General features: G+C 35.8%; 1 protein-coding gene across 1 annotated transcript; it reads left to right on the forward strand.

Annotated features, from left to right (window-relative positions):
- Positions 1-486: 486 nt before the first annotated feature.
- On the forward strand, positions 487-14401 carry LOC139114086 (T-complex protein 1 subunit beta-like). The gene is made up of 13 exons (XM_070675606.1): positions 487-639; positions 2285-2413; positions 2810-2998; positions 4074-4186; positions 5082-5208; positions 5723-5899; positions 6741-6868; positions 7950-8134; positions 10672-10839; positions 11595-11698; positions 12019-12118; positions 12630-12771; positions 13396-14401. Exons 1-13 carry the CDS (start codon positions 637-639, stop codon positions 13421-13423), a joined length of 1593 nt encoding a protein of 530 aa, XP_070531707.1. The 5' UTR covers positions 487-636; the 3' UTR covers positions 13424-14401.
- Positions 14402-17325: the final 2924 nt, after the last annotated feature.

Raw genomic sequence — 17325 nt, forward strand, 5'->3', positions numbered from 1 at the left:
AACTACATTTCGGGGGACAATTGATGTCATCTTCTTTTGATAAAAGTCTTTACTAATACAATTCGGTTACAGACATACACAATACTGAAATTGATTGCAATTAATCTGCTATAAGCCAAAATTCTTTTCGAGCAAATTAAATGAGTACAGCTAATGCAGCAATGTTATGTAACCGTTAGGCTACAGGGATGCTACATGTAAGTTACAACACACAAACGCATTACAACATACAAACGCGAAATCGACAAAAACTTTGTATTTTTAATTTAGCGCTTATCAAGCTTTAGACTCAAAACTGAAAAAGTATCAGAAAATTTATTTAGATGTACACAAAGGCTTAATCAAAAAGACGAAGTCCTTGTCGACTTCGCGTTTGTGCACCAAGGAAAGGAAAATAAATAAACTTACCTGTTGGCCTGACGTTGCGGAGCTGGTCGTTCGAAGCCCTTCAAAGAGCGCCCTCTATGAGGGAATTTAGATATCATCAGACGCTCGAGAATAACGCGAGACGAGAACATTCCGCCATCTTCCTCTGTGAACTTGCAGTTTCATCGATATTCAGTTTTGGTTAACGGTAAATATTGCCGTCACTAACTGATTTGAGGTCACGATTGTCGAGAGAAAGAAACAGCAGACATGGTAAGCATTTACATTCCTCCGTTAGACCCCCTTCTCTGTTTATTTGGCGACATTTCTTCAACTATGAATACGAAGCCATGTATTTACATGCCTGTCAGTTGCACCGTAGGAAACCCACGTGTTCGCGATCCATGCTCTTTGCATTGCGAGCATGCATTGCTCTTTTAAACATGTTATACATCCTTAAATACATCGAAATAGTAACTGCCAGTTCTAGGTGTATTGTGTTTATGGAAAATCCAGTTTTGCGCGATCAAAATAGTCAATATTGTGATATAAGTAATGAAACCTTTGGGAGGCTTGATAATAAATGCATACTCGGCTGCAAAAGTGCAATTCTATCTATCACCGATATCCCAGTCAGACAGAAATAATTACTCGTTCGTCAACGCCCAGTAATTTTATCGAAAAATGTTACTGTCGGTTGCCATATATTGTCGGATACTCTTTCAATTTCGAACGAGGTATATCGCCACTGGGGCTTGTTGCCTACGATAGTAACAGTTCTTGCAGCAGTTGAATACCAGCTAGGGGACGGTGCATGATTTTTCTTCGTAAGTGCAATAATTTTTGCCCTGGGGGCATGAGCTACAATTGTTGCGGCTTTATTCGTAGTCACAATTTGCAAAGATAATATTTCACATGAAATGGTGTCTATCACAATAAACGCTTCAAAACATTCAAATGCAAAATGGAAGCAAAGTAAACCATTGCAGTTGGTATTCCTGCACGTAGGTTCAATGTAAAAGCACTATTCGCAACTGTGGCATAAAAATTAATATACCTGGATGACAATTGATGAAATAAAGGGGATCAGTAAGGAAAATATTATTTCTAACGACTATAATTGGACCATGATCCTTTGAGGCAGTACCACTTCCCCTTGTGTTACTGATATGCGGTATTGAGCCAAATCTATACGTATTTTCACCTTCACTTCAGCAGGTTTGATCAGTAAAAATCAACCTTGCAGTATGTATGTAGGCATTACGGGGTTTTCAAATATTCAAGTTTTTCTTAGAATACAACATTTGCAACCTATTATTTCTCCCTGGTCGTAACCAACTTGGTGACATATGAACTTTGCAGAGTACAGGTTAATACCAGGACAAGAAGTGATGGTCAGTTTGGCCATACATAAGCATAAATGAGTTCACTAGATGTATGACTGAGACGTAAACCTACCTATTGAGGTTGTGACCAGTGAAGTGGAATGCAATTGAATTTGCTGCCGACTTCTCAAAAAATGCATTAATTATCATGGGTGCCTGGAACATGGCATTCAGTGACCAATATGCATCTGTAAGTCTTTGAAAACCAGCCAAGCTCATGACACCAGGTTAAGGCAGATTTTTTGTGAGCTCAAACTGCTATGCTTTACAAGTATGTTACAGTGCATCAGATCAAGTTTGTGAAGAGAGGTTATAGCACTGTATGACTTTAAATAACCAGAATGGCAAGCGATGGGTCCACATAGTGGAGGTCAAAGAGTAATGCAGGATTTAACTTCTACCTTTTTATGGTGTACATGTATATGTTAACTTTAATTGATATAGTATAGAGTATATCAAGTATAAAATGGAGGTTAGAGTGTAAGATTCATAAATCATGACTTATTTTAGTAAATTCATTCTGTTCCCTGTAGCTTGGGCCAGTAAAACTTTTCAGAGATGCTGCAGAGGAAGAGAAGGCAGAAACTGCCAGACTTTCATCATTTGTTGGAGCCATAGCCATCGGAGAACTCATCAAAAGTACGCTAGGACCCAAAGGAATGGTGAGTAAACTTAGTCAGAAGAGTCTGACACAGAGACAACAAGGGGGAGACTGATTTGATGCTGTTGCAAAAAGTTTGAAAATGCTCTGCATGTTTTAGATTTGCAGAGAAACATGGGCAAAGGTTTCTTGAAAAAATTCTATTACAATGTTCTGTTGCAAAAACAACATATTTACCGGGTACTTTTACGTTGTGTAACGCAGTAATATATCAACCACTAAACCATATCAAACACTAAGCCAAAACAGCACCCTCCACAAACATTACTTTAGATATCAATTTTTCGTTCATGCTGTTCTGTTTCACAATTTAGAAGACAAATTGACTCTCCGTTGTTTTCGCTCCAAGTTTTTGAACTTTTTCTACTTTTTTAATCGTAAATTTTCTTTTCATCAGGACAAAATTCTTCAGTCGACCAACATGACAGATACGGTGCAAGTAACGAATGATGGAGCAACGATACTGAAGTCTGTGGGTGTTGATAATCCAGCTGCCAAAGTGTTGGTTGAAATCAGCAAAGTTCAAGATGATGAAGTTGGGGATGGCACCACCTCTGTAGTTGTTCTTGCCTGTGAACTTTTAAAGGTAAAGGAGAACTACTCTTTCCTCAAAGTTACTGTCATCATGGTCTTGTCATAAACATGTGAATGTTGTAACTTGTAATATTTGTGATGTCATTCAAATATTGTTCAAAAGATATTGCACAATATTTGGAAAAAATCATAGAAAAGTTTAAATTACTCTTAACCCTTTTCCTGCCAGACAGTAATAACTGTATCACTTCCCCATCAGCCAAGTCAGTAAAAAGCGGTATCGAGCCAAAACATGACGTATTTTCACCCACTTGACTTGGTATGTTATAGCATCTTTTGTCCAAAAAAATCAACTTTACAGTATTATGTTTTCAACAGCCTTCAAATGTACAGTATTATGTTAAAATACATCATATGGAATACGTTGTGTTTCATTAATTTTAACCATCTTGACCTGGTGGTGAAATATGGACTTGGCAGGAAAGGGGTAAAGGCACAGTAACTGTAAGTTTTGATAATATTTTTCACTAATTTCCTTCTGTATGTCAATTGCAAGTTCTTGTTCTTCTGCCCAAAGCGTGTTGAAATAGCCACTATTCAGCTCCTCAACACAGCATGTATTTGAGTAAAATGCACTGCAATGTTTTGAATTTTAACACAGACCAGTATTCACATGTCAGTAACAACAATTGCTGTCTACACATGTACAGTCTGAGGTGACAAAGCTGAACAGTGAACACTGTCTATATCAACATGCTTTGGGAGTAGAAGAAGAAACTGTGGTTGACATTAAAAATAGTGAAAAAAAATCATCAAAAGCAAGCACTACTATCCATTTTAAATGCACACAAGGTGTACAACTATAGGAAGAGGTTATGCCCTTCATAGATTAATTTTGATAAATTACTCTAGGAGATTAAATGAGTAATTACTCTCAAATAATAACTGTGGTCTACTTTCCCTATTTAAATCTATGATGATGTCTACATGGATTTTTGTAGTGGGGCGTTTTGACCGGTACTTGTATCTGAAATTTCACAGCTTTAGTATAATGTCTTTAAAATACATAGGAGAGGTCATTTGGTTTTCATCCTCTGAAGATAGTTTTATTGTATTTCACACTACAGGAAGCAGAGCAGCTTGTTTCTCAGAAGTTACATCCACAAACAATCATTGCTGGATGGAGAAAGGCGGTCGATGAAGCAAGAGGGGTTCTGGAGTCTTCCACTGTGGATCATGGGTGAGTTTATAATTGTAATGTGGATAATTTAATAGGTTAGATGCATTTCAAGCTGTGTGTATCACTCTAGATACACGGCAAAAAGTACGCATACCCCTGTGACCACAGCTACTTCCAGAAACCTTTGGTATACCGGTAAGTCTGTGTTTGAAGACTAGACATTACACAGGGATGGAACAGTGCAGTGACTGAGGTCCAGTCACGCAACTTTTGCCAGATTACCCCTTAGGTCCACTCTGACCATTCATAACAATGGGTTTGGAGCAAACCATGCCGGTTTTAGGGGTTACAGACACAGGATTTGCCATGACCATTATCTGGTACTTACCCGGATACCAGCTTTGTACATGGTAATGTACATTTATGTGAATATACAACAAGAAAGGTCTGAACTTTGCCCAAATAAACACAGTATTCAGAATGCTAATTGCTATTATATGAATGATACACGAAACCAGAATGGAAATTGTGCGAGTAGTTAGATCTCTTTAAAGCAGTTAATGGAAAATTGAATATGATGTACAGAAAATTCATTTTGAAATTGTGAATTGCAACTCCCTCGGTGATTTTATGAAATCTGACAATTTCAAAAAATAAATAAATGTTATAGGAAACTTTTGCTTTGAAACATATATGTAGCCAGTATATTATGGTGAAAATATCCCCGTATGGCTTTAATTCCAACTTTTCAGTGTGTTGGACTTCAAGATCTAACCTCTTCACCCCCATTCCCTGTAAACAGGTCCACAATCACCATATGTAACATTGGGTATGGGCCAAACCATGGTGGTGGAAGGGTGAACAATGGAATTTGTTTGACAGCTTATAAAATGCCTCATGGAAAGAGCCTGATATTGTACAGAAAAATTTAAATGTTCATTTTCTTTGACAATAGAAATGATCCTGTCAAATTTCGTGAAGATTTGATGAACATAGCAAGGACCACATTGAGTTCCAAGTTGTTAACACAACACAAGGATCACTTTGCTAATCTGGCTGTGGAAGCCGTGCTGAGACTTAAGGTAAGCAATACCCATAGTTTTATCTCTTGTTGAAAAACAAATATAGATTAAAGTAAAATATCAAAACGTTAGCTGTTCGGAATTTTCTCTATTTTATTGTAGGCAGAGGGAAAAGGATACTTGTCATGATAGCCATAGTCACAAATTTATTTGATGGCAGTTCTTAAATGAAAATGACGTTACTTTGCGTAGGTCAAGTTGATAAGTTCTGTTCCTGTAATGTTGCTCTTGAAAAACCCTGTTGTAATGCCACTTTATACGTTAATGTTAGCTAAAAGTAAAAGTACTTATATTTGTATATTTCACATAATAATCAATGTTTTCTCATTGGTAAGAATAATATTCCCAAACTTGAGTTCAACCATAGTGATTGTGCGTATGAAATGTCATATTTCATAGCTCTATAATATCTGCTGTTTTTTTCTTCAGCGATGATCATACATATATCTTGTTTTGTCTGCAGCAAATCTGAAACAGAAAATAATCGTGTTTACTGTTTTATTTGTCTCAACAGGGAAGTGGTAACTTAAGCGCTATTCAGATCATTAAGAAGTCAGGAAGTAGTATGTTGGAATCTTGTCTTGATGAAGGATTCTTACTGGATAAGAAAATTGGTGTCAACCAGCCCAAAAGAATTGAAAATGCCAAAATCTTGATTGCTAACACAGCTATGGATGCTGATAAAATCAAGGTATTTTATAACCTGGAATTTTAGAATGAGATATAGAGTCCTGACTAGATATGGCATATACATGTGTGTGTGGAGCTCAGGAGTGTATTTCTGTGTGTCATCGAACTAGAGAGTTTACTCATAAACCCTTATCCTGCCAAGTTCATATTTCACTGTCAAGTCAAGTTAAAACTAGTGAAGCATAACACTACATATCCCATACATTGCATTTTTACAGGACGTTGAACAATTAGAGGCCTCTGAAAAGACAGATACTGTTAATAGGATTTTTACTGACTAATGCTGCTTTAACATACCAAGCCAAGTTGGTGAAAATACATATGGTTTTGACTCAATACCACTTTTTATTTGGCTTTGTATGTTATAGCAGCTTTAGTCTGTAAAAATCATGTTTACAGTATCTCTGTCTTCAGGGACCTTCAAATCTTCAAGTCTTTGTTGATAAAATGCACCATATAGGACATGTTTTGCTTTGCTAGTTTTAACCAACTTGACTTGACGGTGAAGTATGAACTTGGCAGGTGAAGGGTTAAACTAGACTTGCTTGATGTCAAAGTCAGGTAAAAGTGATTCAACATTGAACCTTGCATTAGTGTTTATGTTGGACGTGTTATTCTACGCAAATAAATTCACAAATTCAGTGAAAAAGAGAAGTAGGTGTTAGATGGATGGCATATGATTGGTCAACCAAAGTGAGGGTATGGACGACTGCACTGGTTTGTATATGCAGAAATATTTATTCAAAAGTATGACTCTAAGAAAACTAATTTGTATTTATGGCATATGATCACTCTATTTGATGTAACTTATTCTGTAAATATTTTATCTTTCAATGAAACAGATTTTTGGTTCCAGAGTACGTGTTGATTCTGCCGCGAAGATAGCGGAATTGGAGTTAGCTGAAAAAAATAAAATGAAGCAAAAAGTAGAGAAGATACTTAATCATTCAATTAATGTATTCATTAACAGGTAATTATTTATCATAGCTTGTTATTTGTTACTTTCTTTGTTGAAATGAATATGATTTACGGTATTATGTGCCTTAAAAGTGAAAGACTTAAACCCTTGCTCAAACTTTCCTCAAAGAAACTTTCGACCATCCTCTTGCCAAATCAAGAATCAAAGTCAGAGGTCACTGTGCAATATTTGGTATTAGAAAGATTACTTACCTGAATTTACCATTATTTGAAATTCAGAATGGCTGCCTTTCCTGTGTTAATTCTACGGGCAAAAATAAAATTTCTGATATTTGAAAAACTAAGACAGTGAATACCTTTCTTTCATCAAGAGCTTTAACATGAACCCCAAAAAGAGGTATATCAGCATAAAATTAATGAGATTTGAAAGCCCGAATATCTGCTCTGAGGCATGTTCTACCTTAAGTAATGCAAAGGCTCTCCTAGCTAAGGTAATATGCACCTCGAAAGTGAAAGACTTAAACTTTTGCTCAAACTTTCCTCAGTGAAACTTTCAACCATTCTCTTACCGAAGCAAGAATAAAAATCAGGGGTCACCGTGCAAACTTTGGATTTAGAGAGACAAATAACTTGCGATTTCTCGATATTTGATATTTAAAATGGCCGCCATCCCTGTGTTAACTCTATGGGAAAAAATAAAATTTGCGATTTTCGAAAAACTAAGATGGCGAAAACTTTGCTTTCGCCAAGAGCTTCAAAATGAGCCCCCACAAGATGTAGGTCAGAAGAAAATTGATAAAATTTGAAGGCCCGAATATCTGTCCCTGAGGTGCGTTTTACCTTAAATAACCCAAAGTGAGCATGGTACATTTGACTGATTTGTTCTCATACAGTTCATGCAGTAAAGAATTCAATGTGTATGAATTAGAATCGTAAGTGTAACTGATTTTCATACTGGCGCCATAATATTGAGTAAAATGTAAAAAATATCAAAGCAAATATTTTTTTGCACACCAATAATTTTTGATATGAATCCTATGGCAGGACAATACAGATTTGCAACATTGACATTCAACTGAATTTATCTTTATTATCTTTTGAATGCTACCTCATAACTTTTCTTTTCCATTCAGACAACTTATCTATAACTATCCCGAGCAACTATTTGCCGATGCGGGTGTCATGGCGATAGAGCATGCTGATTTTGAAGGAGTTGAACGTTTAGCTCTCGTAACTGGTGGAGAAATAGCATCAACCTTTGACCATCCAGAGCAAGTTAAACTTGGTCACTGTGATGTTATAGAAGAAGTTATGATTGGTAGGTAATTTCTCTGCCCTCAGACTTACACAAAAACTGTGTTTCAGTGTGGTCAGGAACATTTTTGTGCTCACGTGTTCACACACGTGAGCATATGGTTTAGCCATGTCTGTGTGTGTGTGTGTGTGTGTGTCTGTGTGTGTGTGTGTCTGTGTGTCCGTGTGTCTGTATCCCCATTATCTCAAAAACGGCTGAACGTATTTCAGTCAAATTTGGTAGACATCTTCAGAATTCAAATGGCTAGAACTGAAAAGGTTTTGGTGGGCGTGGCTTGCATACTTTTTGTTAATTTGCATAATTAATGATTTTAGAGAAAACAGATATACATTAAAACAACTGCACACAATTTGATGAGATTTGCTACAAATGTTGATCACACCAAGATATATCAGCAGTGGGAACCATTAAGGGGTGACGTGAAAGATAGTTGCTAATTTGCATATTTAATGAACTTTCCTAATTAGGGATATATATCTGATTTGACACGATCAAAATTGACCAAACTTGCTACATGTATTGAAGATACTATGATACAATATTATTGAAAGTCATTTAGCATTTCTCTTCAGGTAATTCCTAATTTGCATATTTAATGAACTTTCCTAATTAGGGATATATGTCTGATTTGACACGATCAAAATTGACCAAACTTGCTACATGTTTTGAAGATACTGTGATACAATATTATTGAAAGTCATTTAGCATTTTCTCTTCAGGTAATTCCTAATTTGCATATTTAATGAACTTTCCTAATTAGGGATATATATCTGATTTGACACGATCAAAATTGACCAAACTTGCTACATGTATTGAAGATACTATGATACAATATTATTGACGGTCATTTAGTATTTTTTATTTAGCTTAATACTAATTTGCATTTGTAATGAACTTTGCTAATTAGGTATATATATCTGAGTTGACTTGACCAAAGTTGACAAAATTTGCTACATGTATTGGAGATGTTATAATACAACATTATTGAAAATCATAAAGCATTTTTACTTCAGCTAATTCCTAATTTACATATTTGATGAACTTTGCTAATTAGGGATGTATATCTGAATTGACTGGACCAAAATTTATGAAACTTGCTATATACATTAAAGACACTATGATACAACATTATTGAAAGTCATTTAACAGTTTTACTTCAGCCAATTCAGAATTTGCATATTTATGAATTTTCCTAATTAGGGATATATATCTGAATTAACTTGATTGTAGTGGTTGAAACTTGCTGTATACATCAAAGATACTGTGATATAACATTATTGAAAGTCAAAAGACATATTTTTACTTCAGCCAATTCCTAATTTGCATATTAAATGAATTTTCATAATTTGAGATATTTATCTGCATTGACTTGATGAAACTTGCTATGTACATTAAAGACAGTCATTAAGCATTTTCTCTTCAGCCAATTCCTAATTTGCATATTTAATGAACTTTCCTAATTAGGGATATATATCTGAATCGACTTGACCAAAGTTGACAAAACTTGCTACTTTTATTGCATATACCATCATACAACATTATTGAAAATCATTAAGCATTTTTACTTAAGCCAATTCCTAATTTACATATTTAAGAACTTTGCTTATTAAGGATATATACCGAGATTTACTTGATCAAAGTTGGCAAAACATGCTATGTACATTGATGATTATACCAGTTAAAACAATATCGAAAGTCATTTCACATTTTCTTGTCAGCTAATTTATAATTTGCATATCTAATGAGCTTTCACAGCTCGGCATATATGGCTTGAAGGACTTGGCCAATGGTAATTACACTTGCTATATAAAGTGGAGATACAATGACAGCAGTCAAAGAACTTTAATATTTTTATTTCAGCTTATTACATATTTGTATACTTCATGACCTAATCGGCAGTGATTATTGTTCATTATGTTGATCATAATACTTTCAATGAAGTTGTAAACATGTGGCAAAGGTTCAATTTTACACAACTGCAATATATAATGAAACATGTGAGCATTTTCAGTTCATATCTGGTATTCCTTTGGTTTCTATGACAATATGAAAGAGCAAAATTGTTCAATCAGTTATTTTTGATTATGTGAAAACAAGTTCAGAGTCAGTGAGTTTAACATAGCTTTGATTTGAATAGTAGAGATATTTTTTTGATATACTATAGTTCATTTGTGTGGTAGCGATCTTGTCTCCATCTTTTGACAAATATGCAGAAACCTGTAGATAGCGAGTCAAAGTTTGGCAGGAGGAAAGAGAAGTGGACAAAATCTTTTGAGATGAACTCTAAGGGTTTTCCTAGGGGCTTCTAGGTGTGTACTCTATCACAAAGCCAAACCCAAATGACTCCCTAGGTTACTTGTGATTGATGCCTAATGACTCCCTAGGTGTTTTTGATTGATGCCTAATGACTCCCTAGGTGGTTTGTAATTGATGCCAAATGCCGCTGTGTCCACTAATCTTCATTTCTGCCCTTATGTCATTGACCGTGAACTGTCTTTTACATCATGAAATTGTTGACACTTTGTTAACATCTTTTGCAGGTGAAGACAAAATGATCAAGTTTTCAGGAGTAGCCCTTGGTGAGGCCTGTACCATTGTACTTAGAGGAGCCACACAGCAAATCTTAGATGAAGCTGAAAGATCACTTCACGATGCTTTGTGTGTATTGACACAGACTGTGAAAGAAACCAGAACTGTCTTTGGTGGAGGTAAGTGTGAGCTTGTGTACTACCCATGCCCCAATACTACCTTCATGTTATATGAATTGTGTAAACTATGTGAGACATAGCTATACAGTGTCAGTGTTCTGTAAATACAACCACCTGTAGTTTATTTCATGTCAGTGTGTCCTATCTCCGCAAATGTTAGATTTGTCACATAAGTTAAAAAAGTAAAATTTGTTCGTTCACGGGGGCAGGGGGTTTGACCTCCATTCAATTGGTGAACTTAACTTTTGCACTTTTATCTTGTGATTTCAAGTTCTCTTTACTTAGTATGTAAAAATAAACAAAAACTGCACACTTGTCCCAATGAATTTTACAGTAACTGTTTCAAACTCATTTGTTAAAATCAATTGTGTTTACTACAAAATCAAATTTTTCGAGAGTAACATTGTATGCAAAACATTTCATTTATCAAATTATAAAGATAAGAAGTATCATTTTATAAATTTGCTATGCATCTGCAGATATCAACATTTGGCACGTTTGAACTTCCATTTAGAGGGAGGGGGTTTTTATCTGAACAAAGGGATTTCGTTTCTTTAACTAAGGCCACAATCTGAGACGGTCCCTTATGTCAGATCGTTGGTATGCTGACAACTTTATTTTAAAAACCTTTGTTGTTCATCAAGACAGATTGTTACCTTCTTCACACTTTGAAATTATTGTTATATTACACAGAAATGAACAATGAACAATGCCTATTGTATGTACTCATGGTGAGCATTTGTGTTCTGTTGCAGGTTGTAGTGAAATGCTAATGGCCAATGCAGTTTCCCAATTAGCTGCCAGTACACCTGGTAAAGAAGCCGTAGCAATTGAATCCTTTGCTAAAGCACTCAGACAGGTGAGATATGCTAATGAGTTGGTGATCTCATTTCCTTGTAATCCAGTCATCTTCTGTTGTGTCTGTTATTGTCAATTTTGCTGTCAATCTTAGTATGTTTTGTACAAGTGTGTGTGTTGTACCAGTGCAGTAGCCTTTCTATTTCAAATGAAATAGACAATTCCTACTCCAATCCCTATTTCTGTATATTTTACATTTTTGAATAGCCACCCATCTTATAATATAATATCATATTCCTGGTATTGACACTGTGATGTCTGTCAATCTGTAGTATAGGTTGTAAAAATAACTTGTTTCACTGCATTTCATTCATTCTACAGATCCCAACAATAATTGCTGACAATGCAGGTTTTGATAGTGCTGAATTAGTAGCTCAGCTTAGAGCAGCACACACTGCTGGTAAACATACTACTGGACTCGGTGAGTAACATGATTATTGTGCAAGTTGTGAAACAGTCTTGCGAAAAGTCAAAGGATTAAACTTTCAAAAAACAACACCTGGCGAAAAAGCTTCAGATAGTCGCATAACTAATTTATTTTGTAGCCGATGTTTTTCCTCTGTAGTTGTAATTTTCATCACTATTACAGTAATCCTATAGCCAGATATCAAACAAGATGGGCAATAAATACTGTATTCCTGTAATATACTTTCCTTTACCTTTAAAGACTTGTCATCATTGTCATTGTCACTATTTGTCATAATTATTGTAAGATTATTTCATATTCTTTTGTATGAAAGTGAAGTTAAGTCAGAGCTCAGTCACTAAAACCACCGAAATTTGGGGTTGATGCAATTTCCTTCACATTGCTTGAAGCGTTCTCTCTCTGTCCATCCCTTCCTCTCCCTCTCTCTCTCTCTCTCTCTCTCTCTCTCTCTCTCTCTCTCTCTCTCTCTCTCGTACTAACATATTTTTAAATTACTTTCTTTCAGACATGAGAGATGGTACCATTGGTGATGTACAGCAACTAGGCATTACAGAATCTTTCAAGGTGAAAAGACAAGTGTTGATGAGTGCCGCGGAGGCTGCTGAAATGATTCTAAGAGTTGATAACATCATCAAGTCAGCACCAAGGTAAAAATTTGCGAAGATTTTTCATTACTCTATAATATAATATGCTTTTCTATGCTTTTCTTTTGTCTGTACTTGCATGACGCCATGGGTATGCTTATTTTTGGTTGGAGGGAACGGTCATTCTGTCCTGCCTTAAATGTAGTGTTTTAGCCATTGTTTCTGTCATATTTGGCATTGAATACATTCACATTCAATCCGGCATTTCTCTGATCATGAATGTCTATAATTATCTGTTTTCTTCTTACAATCAAAATTGCTGTTCTGAGGTTACTGTATGATTGCATGTTAAGTATTGGGATAGCACAAAAGTTGTTATGGTTCTCTTTTTAACCTTGAGAAATGATGAGATATCTTACTAAATGTACAAGTCACAACGCAATAACAGAATATTACACTTTTGATGTTTTGTTATTACATATATCTTTGTATTAACCCATTCTTTTTGTTAGAAAAAAGAAAGACTGTGATGACATTTACAAATTTATTGCATAACTTGCTACACACTTACAGCATCTCTGGTGTGAATGATTTCAATCTTCATAGAAGACATATGATAAATTTTTTAAAACACTTTTCAACATTGATCTCCGGCTGACCATCTTGTTTTGATATTTTTCTTTCCAGGCAACGTCAACATGATCCAGGCCATTAACTTATTACAACTAGAGCTTCGCTGATGAATTGCACAGCTGCACCAGACACAGTAGAACAGGAGTGTTTCTGAAAAAGCAGAGAGCCAACCATTCCTCCAACTTTCAGGGTTCAAATCTCTGCAATATGTGCAATAACTGAATAAGCACAGTTTTTACCATCAACAAAAAGAGATCAGTTTGATGTGAGAATGATGTATATTTTCTGCAGGTGGTTCTATGCAGACTGTGAAATTATGAAGATCACAATATGGCATACATTAACTTTAACTTGATGTACTAGCCAACTGATGAAGAAATCAATTGACATTCTTCAGAAAATAACCAAACTTGCACCAAAACTGACCTCCAAGCAGGTCGAAAATTCTGTTCATTTCACCAGATAGAAACCTGACACCTGTTCTGGCTGTGTGTGTTGTTATAATTCCCTTTTACAAATGCCTCTGTCTTTAGATGTGAAATAAAAATCTTGTGCAAATCTCTTAAACTGATATACAGCTGTCACGATATCAGTTTGATTGTGTGGTGAAAGATTGCAAAGGTGGGGTGATGCCCAGGAACATTATCTATCCGTTCAGCCTAACATTTGCTGAGGTAGTGATATTTTATTGCCAAGTAGACCTTGTCTGTATCACAACAACGTAATGCAAGCACATTTCTTGGTGTTGCATGGTTTTGGGCAAAAAATGTACAACGTGATACTTTGGCATTTCTGGAAGAGGCCAGCCACCATGCTACAATCCCTGATATACTGACAGCTAGTATTACCAATCATTGCAAATAGCATTGCTCCAAATCTTGATGTAGATAAGTATGCGTTAGTAGCGAAGTAGAACATGCATTTTGTTTTTGTACTTTCTTTTTTTACTATTTGTAGTATTTTGGCTCTGTACATTTTGTGTATTGTCTTCCGGTCCAAATGGAATTGTTGCTGTCATTGTGACAAGAAAAAAAGAATAAACTACTACATGACATAAAAATATCTATGGTTATTTTTATTGATAATGTCAGATGATGGTAAAAACTAATGACCAGGGTAATTGCCCATTATCAAAGACTTTGTCTATAATCGTTATGCCCCACCTTTCTGCCCTATCTTCCTGATGTGCAGGTTTTAGATGTGGCCTGAATCATGTTATTGAATGGGTTCACAAACTTTCCTTCCAGAACATTTGTAAACGGTATACTGCTCTTAGTACTGTTCCATGGCTTTTCCATGTGAGTTTCAATATGAGATTGGAACCCAATGCGGAGATCTGATTGTACATAAAAGTCCTATAGGTACATGTCTATCTGGGAGACCAATCCTGGGGTTTGATAACTGATGCCAATCCTGTGGTCCACATCCCATTCGAAAACATGGTCTGTCATTAACTTTTAATGTCAAAATGTCATAGAGTTTAAATACAAGAGATAATGAAAACTCATCCTTGCAAAGACAACTACTCCATAGACTGAGAAAATATTCCTATTCTGTACAATGTGACAATGGAGCGTCCAATAAAAACGAGAGCAAATATTTTATAATGTTGAGGGCGCTGTCAACAATAAACAAAAGATTGGGAAAACGGAGTTCAGAATGAACAGATGGACGGTTCCCCAATCACTGAATCACAGTTCTCGCATTTGTGGTTATTAACATTGATTGCTTTTGTGTGATTTTAGTCCTTTGTTCTCCTTTGACAGTTGATAGGACATGATAGGACATGAAAATTAAAAAGCTATTGCAATTGGATATTTCATCCTAATGACTTCAATGTTTCACCAAACGCTGACTGTGGTGTTAAAATATATGCATGAAATGGCTGAAATCATTCCCTGTATTTCTGCACTATGATACGGTGATAAAGTGTATTCACAGTTGCACAAAAGTGCTGTTGAATCTCGTTTTTAGTGCTAACAAGAACAATTTGACATACACTACAATAAGTACTTTTGAAATGTACTTTATTTCAAAATACATGCCAATTTTCAAAAAATACCGCAATTATACGGTGTTGCTCAAATTTGATCAGAATTGGTATATACCAATATGGGTTACCAATGATCAACAATAAATGTTGTTTCTATCTGTTCAGTGGTGGAAAATTCTACGTTGATGTTATGACAATGATTTCTGCACAGTACAACAAGGAAAACTACAAATATTTAAACCAGAAAAACAAGAATGACAAAAGTAATTAAGGTCTAACTTTAGGTACTGGAGGTCAACTTTAGCAACATGCATATCAGAAACAAGCCCCTCTTAGTTTAGTATAAACGGTCTTCTCCATCTACTGTCTATGGTTGCAGCTGGTCAGTTAATATGTAACAGTTCATAAACAATGACAGGAAATGACTGAAATGAGTCAAGATTAGGGACCGTCTCAGATTGTCGCAGAAGTTCAAAAAGCGAAATTTATTCGTTTAGGGGGGGAGGGGGTTTGACCTCCATTCAATTAGTGAACTTCACTTTTGCACTTTTATTTTGTGATCACAAGTTTTCGTGCGTTTACTTTAAATTAAAGAAAAACTGCACACTCGTGCCAACAAATTTGTCACTGTTTCCATCTCGTTTGTGCCCCAAACACAATTTACCGATAGGAACGTTGTATCCTCAACATTTCATTCATCAAATTATACAAAGACAAAAAGTATCATTTTTCTTTTAAATGTGCTATTTATAAGCGTCTGCTCTAACCACTAGATGTCTAAGTTGTTATGCACCTGGTCATAGTCGTTTTGAATATGATTGAACATGCCTGGGCCCCCTTGTCAAAGTTTCTCGCTTATTTACCGCCCCTACCAAGTACAAATTGCGTGTTCACAAAGACAAAGAACAGCACAAGAGATGCAAAAAGGGAAAGTAAAATAAAATGAAACTCTTATGCGGTAAAATGCCCTGTTAGTACTCAAATCTGATCGATTACTTTAATTGTAATGTAGCAAGGGATATACGTCTTTAGTAGCTATAGCAAAATGCAACATTGTACTCTCAGGCAGACATGAACATTTCGCACTTTTGAAGTTTCGTTTAGGGGGAGGGGGGAGGGGGTTTTGATCTAAACAAAGAAATTTCGTTTCTTGAACTTCTGCGACAATCTGAGACGGTCCCTTAGTGGAGTTTGCCTCTTTCTCAATGGCATACCTCCTGTACATTTGCAGGATTTCACTTTTTCTTACCTCATTTGCACATTTTTGACACTGATGTGTTCATTTGAACAAATTCACATCTCAACCCCTGCATCTACCTGTACACCAAATACTGAGATGGTAGCTTTGGCGGTATGGGAGCCTTTGTGTGTGACGGACATACATCCGCACATACCCACAAATATACAGACATGCAAATCAGATGCAAATGACCTGATTCAGCTCATAACCTCACATTGGTAAACCAAATGTGAGCTAATGATGTAAGGATGACTTTGTCTCTTTGATAAATTAAGAATACCCCTAGAAACAAGGAATGTTTCAGTCTTGACATAATGGTGGGTCAGCTACTGAGGGAAAGTTAGGGTCCTCTATTTGTTCAATTCTTTGGATTATGGAAATCTGTGGTAATGGGCAAAGCTGTTCTCAGCTGTTCATTTTTATGGGCAGATCAAAGCTCTGGCTCAAGAGAATGCATGAAATGGCCCAGCCTCTGAAAATCAGCTGAGAAGTGTTTGCGTCGCTGTTTTTTGTGGGTTGCCTGTCTTGCATCTAATTCGGACAAAAGTGACTAACATTGGAAGGGGCATGGTATCCTTTCAAAAAGATGTAACACACACACACACTGTTGATATTTAACATTTTTAATGTTGAAAAAGGTCATATAATTTTTGCACATAATCAATATTGTTACATTCCAGCATAAAATATAAAAGTTCAAAGTTGATGGAATCCTGCCATGTTCATAACTGAAGTAAGTGTTTTGTGTTCA

The sequence above is a fragment of the Ptychodera flava genome, chromosome 2 (assembly GCF_041260155.1).
Source record: "Ptychodera flava strain L36383 chromosome 2, AS_Pfla_20210202, whole genome shotgun sequence".
In the NCBI taxonomy this organism is placed as follows: domain Eukaryota; kingdom Metazoa; phylum Hemichordata; class Enteropneusta; family Ptychoderidae; genus Ptychodera; species Ptychodera flava.

Excerpts from the sequence above, each read along its gene's own strand:
- LOC139114086 (XM_070675606.1), top strand. Across the intron at positions 8,135-10,671 it reads TATAGAAGAAGTTATGATTG|GTGAAGACAAAATGATCAAG; the intron begins GTAGGTAATTTC and ends CATCTTTTGCAG. Across the intron at positions 11,699-12,018 it reads TTGCTAAAGCACTCAGACAG|ATCCCAACAATAATTGCTGA; the intron begins GTGAGATATGCT and ends TTCATTCTACAG.